This window comes from Sciurus carolinensis, chromosome 3 (genome assembly GCF_902686445.1).
Source record: "Sciurus carolinensis chromosome 3, mSciCar1.2, whole genome shotgun sequence".
NCBI lineage: Eukaryota > Metazoa > Chordata > Mammalia > Rodentia > Sciuridae > Sciurus > Sciurus carolinensis.
In genome coordinates this window covers 52,648,889-52,656,842 of record NC_062215.1, presented here as the reverse complement: position 1 = coordinate 52,656,842, position 7,954 = coordinate 52,648,889, and the positions used below count along the sequence as shown (strand labels likewise).

The 7,954-nt window shown below is 53.9% G+C and overlaps 2 protein-coding genes across 9 annotated transcripts; one reads left to right on the top strand and one right to left on the bottom strand.

Moving 5' to 3' along the window:
• On the top strand, positions 1–6,433 carry Slc16a13 (solute carrier family 16 member 13). 2 transcript variants are annotated; one of them, XM_047545468.1, is made up of 4 exons: positions 1–578; positions 727–804; positions 1,517–2,254; positions 2,950–6,433. In XM_047545468.1, the coding sequence occupies exons 1-4, from the start codon at positions 380–382 to the stop codon at positions 3,156–3,158; spliced, it is 1,224 nt and encodes a 407-aa protein (XP_047401424.1). In that variant the 5' UTR covers positions 1–379; the 3' UTR covers positions 3,159–6,433. The 2 variants fall into 2 exon arrangements, with proteins under 2 accessions (XP_047401424.1, XP_047401423.1); XM_047545467.1 differs by having other exon boundaries at positions 3–578; positions 727–870; positions 2,950–6,424.
• On the bottom strand, positions 4,139–6,754 carry Slc16a11 (solute carrier family 16 member 11). Of its 7 annotated transcripts, none has more exons than XM_047545464.1 (6): positions 6,665–6,738; positions 6,299–6,392; positions 5,851–6,058; positions 5,444–5,587; positions 4,510–5,277; positions 4,139–4,422 (listed from the first exon to the last, which is right to left on the bottom strand). In XM_047545464.1, exons 3-6 carry the CDS (start codon positions 6,050–6,052, stop codon positions 4,193–4,195), a joined length of 1,344 nt encoding a protein of 447 aa, XP_047401420.1. In that variant the 5' UTR covers positions 6,053–6,058; positions 6,299–6,392; positions 6,665–6,738; the 3' UTR covers positions 4,139–4,192. The 7 variants fall into 7 exon arrangements, with proteins under 7 accessions (XP_047401420.1, XP_047401421.1, XP_047401416.1 ...); XM_047545465.1 differs by lacking the exon at positions 5,851–6,058 and adding an exon at positions 6,079–6,197 and having other exon boundaries at positions 6,294–6,392; positions 6,665–6,736; XM_047545460.1 differs by having other exon boundaries at positions 6,294–6,392; positions 6,665–6,683.
• Positions 6,755–7,954: the final 1,200 nt, after the last annotated feature.

Sequence of the window (7,954 nt, the reverse complement as noted above, 5' to 3'; positions counted from 1 at the left end):
AGATAAAATAGATAATTCATACCCCGACTGTTGCGCGTCTCCAGTTCTGCCTCCTTGTTCCTAACCGAACGTTGGGGTTTGTCGCTAGTGATCTGGCCCTTTCCTGGACCCTTAGCTACAAGCCAGCCGGACCGCGCCTCCGTTCGCTTGTGACCGAGGCCAGCGCGGGCCTGCCCGCCCCCCGCCCCAACTAAGACCGCACCTCTTGGGAAAAGGCACAGGCGCCTCACGGCGCTTCATCTGTACATTCCTCTTTACCAGCTTTTGCACCCCAAAAGCTGGTTCCGAGCCTCCCGGCAGGGTGGGTAAACACTAGTGGAACGTCTAGAGCACAGCTCCCGCAGGGGCTCTTACTGGAGGCAGCCCTGTTCCTACCCAGATGGCGCGCGGGGCCGAGCCCCCCGATGGAGGCTGGGGATGGATGGTGGTGCTCTCAGCGTTCTTCCAATCAGCTCTGGTGTTCGGGGTGCTCCGCTCCTTCGGAGTCTTCTTCGTGGAGTTTGTGGCGGCGTTTGAGGAGCAGGCAGCGCGCGTCTCCTGGATCGCCTCCATTGGAATCGCAGTGCAGCAGTTTGGGAGTGAGTGCTGCGCCCGGGTCCGGTGTCCTGTGATCCTCATCCTCTGAAGAGAAAGGGGATACAGGAGCCGAAAGGGGAAGAAGGAGGGGTCTGGAGGATGCTAGGGAAAGATGCCTGAGACCTCACAGAACCCTTTCCACTTCCCCAGGCCCGATAGGAAGCGCCCTGAGCACGAAGTTCGGGCCCAGGCCTGTGGTGATGACAGGGGGCATCTTGGCCGCGCTGGGTATGCTGCTCGCCTCATTTGCTACCTCCTTGACCCACCTATACCTGAGTATTGGGCTGCTTTCAGGTGAGACCCTGGCCAAGGGCAGGAGAGTCATATATTGCTCTTTGGCCACAGAATTTTCACCTTCCTGCTCCTTCCAAAAAAGTTGAGGGAAAATTTGACTAGCACCTGTGCCCTGAAGGGAATTCTTAAGAGAATGACTAAGTTGGTAAACATAGTGGGGAAATTGGGAAAGTCAAAGGGAATTCATCCAAGAACTTATGTACAAGCCCAAGGCTAGGTGGACTGAAGCATAAAGGGAAAACTTTCTGTAAAATTGTGCTGGGTACTGTGACTGTGAAATGAATCATTAACCTATGTACAAAGAAAGACTTTCAAATCTTATGCAACTTGGCAAAGGAACATTACATGGCCAGAAATGGCAGAGCAGGGGTCTAACTCCAAAGTTCTGTGCTAGTTACTTTACAAACATTATCTCTAGTCCTTCCCCAGTCCCATAAAGTGTATTGACCCCATTTTGCAGATGAAGAAATTGAGGCTGGGAGAGTAAGTAAAACACATGAGGTCAAACTGTCAAAACCAGGACTACACCCAGGTCTGTGGGTCTCCAGAACAAGGGCTACATTCTGCTGCTGGGCAGTGTTGGGATACTGGGTTCCCTGAGCTCCACAAAAGTCCTCAAGTTGCCCCCTTTCTTCCTTTTTGACAGGCTCTGGCTGGGCCTTGACCTTCACTCCAACCCTGGCCTGCCTGTCCCGTTACTTCTCTCGCCGACGATCCCTAGCCACAGGCCTGGCACTGACAGGAGTGGGCCTCTCCTCTTTTGCATTTGCCCCCCTCTTCCAGTGGCTACTCAGCCACTATGCCTGGCGGGGCGCTCTACTGCTGGTATCTGCCATCTCCCTCCACCTAGTGGCATGTGGTGCTCTCCTCCGCCCATTGTCCCTGACTGAGGACACAGTTATGGGTGGCCCTGCAGCTCAACTCACCTCCCTTCTCCATCATGGCCCCTTCCTCCGTTACACTGTTGCCCTCACCTTGATCAACACTGGCTACTTCATTCCCTACGTCCACCTGGTGGCCCATCTCCAGGACCTGAATTGGGATCCACTACCTGCTGCCTTTCTACTCTCTGTGGCTGCTATTGCTGACCTTGTAGGGCGTGTGGCCTCTGGGTGGCTGGGAGATGCAATCCCAGGGCCTGTGGCACGGCTTCTGATGCTTTGGACTACCCTGACTGGGGTATCACTGGCCCTGTTCCCTGTGGCTCAGGCTCCCACAGCCCTGGTGGTTCTGGCTGTGACCTACGGCTTCACATCAGGAGCCCTGACCCCAGTGGCCTTCTCCGTGCTGCCTGAACTGGTGGGAACTGGAAGGATTTACTGTGGCCTAGGACTGGTGCAGATGGTAGAGAGCATCGGGGGGCTACTTGGGGCTCCTCTGTCAGGTAAGGGGAATGGAGTTGCCAGGTGGGCTAGGGCTGCCATGTTGCATAATTGGGGGAAAGAACGATTCCCATCATAGTGTATGTGAATATTGTCCTCTGGTATGGTACAGTACACAGACTGCATGATCAGTCATAGCAGCCCTAATGTGCAGAGAAGGTGGGACTGGGAAGTTCTAAGTGGAAAGACAAAGAAGAGTTAAGTGGACACCTTGGCAGGGAGCCAACAGCCTGGATTTTCAGAGGACATGACCAGACCTGGACCTATATAACATTCCAGTGTCTTCTATTTTCCTTTGACTCACTGGGCCCCAGCCCAGGTATCTGAGCAGTCTGGTCAAAGTACTCCAGGCTCAAGCTTCAGGAACCTTCTGATCTTTAACATTTCCCTCTTAACTATTAACTGAAGGTGTCAAAGGGCCACAGTTGCCAGAAAGAAGCCTACAGGTATACCTGATTTAATCTGGCTTGCCAAATCTTCATGGGATGGTTTGGAGATCCTTTCTGAAGGCTCAAATGTGGTTCAAATTGCCTTTGAGGACCTTTGGGAAAGTAGAATTCTTACATTCATCCTGCCTGCTTGAGAGTTTTAATTCCTCCAATATAGTGGGCCTTCCCTTCACCCACAAAAGGAGTCTGAGCTCTCAGCCCCAGTGAACAGATCACCCATGTGTATTCTTTTTTTCTCTTGGACCTAGGCTACCTCCGGGATGTGACAGGCAACTACACAGCTTCATTTGTGGTGGCTGGGGCCTTCCTTCTTGCAGGGAGTGGAGTTCTCATCACCCTGCCCCACTTCTTCTCCTGCTTTTCAGCTCCTACTTCCAGGCCCCAGGACCTTGTGATAGAGGCAGTGGATACCAAAGTCCCCCTGCCCAAGAAGGAGGAGGGGCTGGGAGAGGACTGAATTCCACTAAGAGTACCCAAAAGCCAGATCTTGACAGCTCCAGGTTTTCTCCTGCCTGAAGGAGGTATCCACAGAACCACAGTGCCTTAAGATTCTTGATCTTTCTCCCCCCAGAGTAGGCCTGGGTCTCTTCCGATGTGTGTGCCAACCCTTTGAGGACTCAGTCTTCCGACGTGTGTGCCAACCTTTGTTAAGGACTCACATTTCTTCTCATTTGCTCTCCCAACCTTTTCTGAAGGATCCAGGAGATCCTGTTTCACTGAGCTGTGAATCAACTGTGAAAATCAAAGACCAAGAGACTTCTCATGTTTTACATGTGATCTCTAGTGTCCTCCTAAGTGTCCTTTCTGAAGACAGATGTTTGAGAAGCAAGGATGTCTGTCTCAGATAAAACTGAATAAGGAAACTGGACAATAATTGTAACCTCAAAAAGAGGCGGGCCCATGTGTGGGTTGGAATTATGGCTGGGCAGGGGAGGGGAGGTGTCCAGGAGCTCTGATGACCCTGAGTTCCTCCCTCCTGTCCACTTGTCTCCCACTTCCTCACCTGTGACTTAGAAATTAAGAGAATGGTGAGATCACAGAGTGTATATATATGGGTGGGTACCTTGTTTAGGAGGGAGATAAGGACTTGATAGAACTTTGGTCTAGACCTAGAATTCTCCCTCAGAAAAATAGAGGGAAATTGAAATGCCAGAAAGATTCTGCAAGGTCTGGATACTTAAGGTAAATGATGATGAAGCAGGTGGCATCCATAAGCATCTCTTCCCTCACCCCCAACAAAGTGAAACTGCAGACAATTTTTCAAAGACTTCCTGTTATGGCAAGGACTTGGGCAAAGAGAAATGGACTAACTGGACAGCTAGACACCCTTCCCCACCCCCAGGATTACTGCAGTCCTGTTTATTTCAACCAGACTTTTGGAATATCTTAAAGTAGAATATTTTGGGGGTTCTAGAATGACGACAGTTGGAGCTTTCAGAAAAATCAGATAAAAATTCTTTATTTGGGGGAGGGGCTTAAACAAGAAAAGGATCAACAAGTGGTGTCCAGAGTGGAGTGAGGGCCTCCTGGGGGCAGTAGAGCAACCTGGGGCACCCGAAGCAGCTCTCCTGTTTCAAGTGGAGGGGTAGCTGTAGGTGAGGCTGGACGGCAGGAGGGGAGGGCCCTGGGCAGTCCCATGTAGATGAAGCTGCCAGAGAGGATGAAAGAGCCACACACGAGGAAAGAGGCAGTGAAATCTCCTGTCTCGTCCCTTAGGAAGCCTGAAAGGAGGGGTAAAGGAATTTAGAGGTCTTGTACCCCACAGACAGAGGACAGTTGTGAGAGGATCTGCTGGTTCAGACCCTTACCTGACAGGGGCGGGCCCAGGAGTCCCCCGAGGCTCATCAGCATCATCACCAGCCCAGTAGCCTGCACCACACCTCCGATGCCCACCAGCCCCGGGAGCACACCAAAAACCAGTGGGGCGTAACTTCCAGCGCTAAGCCCGTAGGCCCCAGATGCAGCCAGCAGGGCACCCCCCCAGTCGTCCTCGCTCCCCACCGCCGGCACCAGTCCCACTGCCAGCAGTCCCAGCCCTGTCAGTGCTCCAAACACTGTCAACAGCCGCGGAAGGGGCACCCAGCCCTGGTCCGCCAGCCACCCACAGACCAGCCGGGCTCCCGCATCCCCCACTGCAGCCACAGCCACCACCAAAGCTGCCCCGTATCCCCCCAGGCCCCGGTCTAAAGCATGTGGGGCCAGGTGCACGTAGGGAACAAAGTACCCACCCCCAACCAGAGCTGTGCCCAGAGCAAAGACAGAGAAGGCCCGGCGCTTGAAAAGACCCAGGCCAAGGGCAGCTAAGGGGTTGCGGGGTGGAGCCGCGGGGTCACCAGGAAGGGCCAGGGGTCGCAGCAGGGCGCCACAAGGGGTGAGGTGGAGTGTGACAGCGCCAAGGAGGAGCAGGGCGCCCCTCCAACCGAAAGTGTCAAGGAGGAGCTGCAAGGCAGGCGCCAGAAGCAGGGAGGAAGCCCCGTTGCCAGTGAGTGCCAGCCCCACAGCCAAGACCCGACGGCGAGAGAAATAACGGGAGAGGGTACCAAGGGCAGGGGCAAACACCAGAGCCCAGCCGGAGCCTGCGAATGGATAGGGTGGGTTAAAGGCAGGTTCCAGGGATGCCTGCCCCAGCATTCCCAGCCCTGCTTCTCGCAGAAGGCCCCCCACCTCCATACCCCAACTCCCAACAAATTCCTATCCCCACCCCCTCACCCCTGAAGGACTGGGGCATGCCACTCCCCTCACCCGCGAGGAGGCCCAGGCCGAGGTAGAGGTGCAGCAGGCTTTGGGCGAAAGCCGAGAAGACGAAGCCCAGCGAAGTAAGGACTCCCCCAACCATCACCACCGGGCGCGCCCCCCAGCGTGTGCTCAAGGCGCTGCCCACTGGGCCTAGAAGGGGTCGAAATCAACGGAAGACACGCTCCTGGACCCCCAAACTCTCTTCAACACTTCTCATTAGTTGTTTGGCCTCAAACTACTCCCTGGGTCTATTAGCTCCTCCCCTTGACCTCAAGACCCACTCTTTTCTAGAACTTGGTTTCACCAGTCAGTCACTTTTTCTCGGGTTGTCTAGTAATTAAGTGGATCTGCCATCACTATATTCATGGTCCCCTACACCCCTTTCCCGCCCCCCACCTCGGGCCCTCCCTCACTGGCTGCCTGCTGCATGGCCAAGGCCAGGGCGCTGACCCACGCAGTGTCCTGGGCGCTTCGGTCAAAGTGCTCGGCGAGGTCAGGGAGGGCAAGGCCCAGGGACCGTAAGAGCCCGTAGGAGAGCCCATTCACCGCGAAGGCTGCGGCCGCCACCACCCAGCCCCAGCCCCCGTCCGGGGGTCCGGCTGGCTTGGGGGTCATCACCGTCTGCGGGGATGGGGAAACACCTGTGAGTGAGGTCTCCACTCCTGAGCCTCCGCTAAGGAGCTGGCGTTCCTGAGATCCATTCTCGGGCTTCTCTCCCAGGGCGGGCACGTCACCCAGAGCGTGGGCGAGGGAACCAGGCCTAGGGACAGAACTCCTGGGTGCTCGCGGGGTGGATGGGGGACAGCTGGATCCCCCAAGCCGCGGGCTCCCCTCCCACACACCCCTTTCGCCTTACCCGACCTCTCTGGGCGGTGAGGGAAAGGGAAGGGCGAGGAAGGGCTCGGCCGGGGTTTCTCCTCGCTTCCCGGGCGGGCGGGGCCCCGGAATGGAGCTACTGCGGAGATGGAGCCCAACTTGGACGGGTTCTCTTCGTAAACAGAGATCACCACAGGGGCCTGAGCCACCTGGGATGCGGGGGGGGGGGGGGGGGGGTACCGAGGGCGGAGGCAGGCCGAAACTGTCAGCCAATCCGCCAAGCCGCGGGTGAGGCCAGACGCTGAGTCCCACGGGGATTGAATTATCCACACACAACCCCCAGCCCCAGATAGGGAGCGGCGAGGAATGGTTGTCGCCTGGCCTCGCCCCGCCCGGCTCACGCCCACGCACCTGCCGCCAGCTGTGCACGGAAGAGATGCGTGAATTGCAATCCTTCGCAAACTCAGGGGCGGCTGCTCACAGGTGAAAAATAGGGATGGTCCCGGAAGCTAAGGAATGAGTAGTTCTGTTCACCCGAACGTGACTGAGGATCTGGTAAATCTGGGATAGCAAATCACTGACCTCCAATGGGCGCCTGCGGCTTGCCCTCAAAGAGGAAGGGAAAGGAGAGGACTCCCTGAGATGAGGACGAGGGATGTGCCCGGCACTTTTTACACGTTATCATTTCATCCTTACGATAACTCTATGAAAAAGCCGTGGTCCCCTTTCTACGGCTGCAGTAACTGAGGCTTAGAGAGGTTAGGTGATTCGTCCCAAACCACTCAACTAAAAAAGAAAAAAGTGGAAATATTTGAATTTGGGTCTGTCCAAAATTGTGGGACTATACAGGAAGAACAGACGTAGGAGTGAAACACAGCCGTCAACAATTGAGAGAAATAGCCTGAAGACAGTTTGATGCAAACTACCCTGGAAAGAGCAGAACCTTCGCAGGACCAGAGAATTTATGATTCTAAAATAGAGGTGTCTGGGAATAGAAGAGATCTTTGCCACCAGGAGCTCTAAAGACCGCCTAGAATTTCAAAAGCAAAGAGATGAGAGAATTGAACCCAACTATTGATTTCTTGAAAAATTTTATAAGCATCTTTTTTTTTTAACAGGTCAGCATTGTATTACTTCAGCTGTTTGAATCAAAAGATGTTTTCTTTGGTTTAATTATTAAACAATACCATTGAAAATTCAGCAACTTGCAGGTTGGAGCCTGTATCAACCGACAACCACATGGTGGCAGTGTTTCCTAATTGCTGAGAAAGTGCCTGTAAGAAAAAGAAAAACAACTGCTTAAGTTGCAAGACTGTAAACCTTCAAAACAGAATAACCTTCAATGACTCACCATTACTTATAAGGGGAAAAATCAAATTTCTCTACTTTATGTCTAGGACTTTTCATAATAATCAAAGGTAGATCTAAGCTACCTTTCCATTCCATCTCACTCCTCATGCCTTACATGCTCCCACCAGCCCTTAGTTACTTAACTGCTCTGTGGACTTGCCTTGCTTTTTCTCACTTCTGGATTTTGGCATATGTCATGCATCTGTTTGAAATGTTCTGAATGGGGTACAGGAGTCCACAAAGGTTTAAAGTCCTTCCACATATATTTTGGGAAAGTGGCCCCACCGGTTTCCCCAGCTGGGAGTGCTGTTATGAAAGCCACCAGGGTGGTGGAGCCTGCAAGTCCTCAAG

What these genes read in the sequence shown, in the direction of transcription:
- Slc16a13 (XM_047545467.1), top strand. Translation starts at nt 380, where the DNA reads ATGGCGCGCGGGGCCGAGCCCCCCGATGGAGGCTGGGGATGGATGGTG. An exon ending in GAGTATTGGGCTGCTTTCAG is followed by an intron (nt 871 to 1,516) that starts GTGAGACCCTGG and finishes CCTTTTTGACAG; the next exon opens with GCTCTGGCTGGGCCTTGACC. An exon ending in ACTTGGGGCTCCTCTGTCAG is followed by an intron (nt 2,255 to 2,949) that starts GTAAGGGGAATG and finishes TCTTGGACCTAG; the next exon opens with GCTACCTCCGGGATGTGACA.
- Slc16a11 (XM_047545462.1), bottom strand. Translation starts at nt 6,052, where the DNA reads ATGACCCCCAAGCCAGCCGGACCCCCGGACGGGGGCTGGGGCTGGGTG. An exon ending in CGGCCTGGGCCTCCTCGCGG is followed by an intron (nt 5,278 to 5,443) that starts GTGAGGGGAGTG and finishes ATCCATTCGCAG; the next exon opens with GCTCCGGCTGGGCTCTGGTG. An exon ending in CCTGGGCCCGCCCCTGTCAG is followed by an intron (nt 4,423 to 4,509) that starts GTAAGGGTCTGA and finishes CCCTCCTTTCAG; the next exon opens with GCTTCCTAAGGGACGAGACA.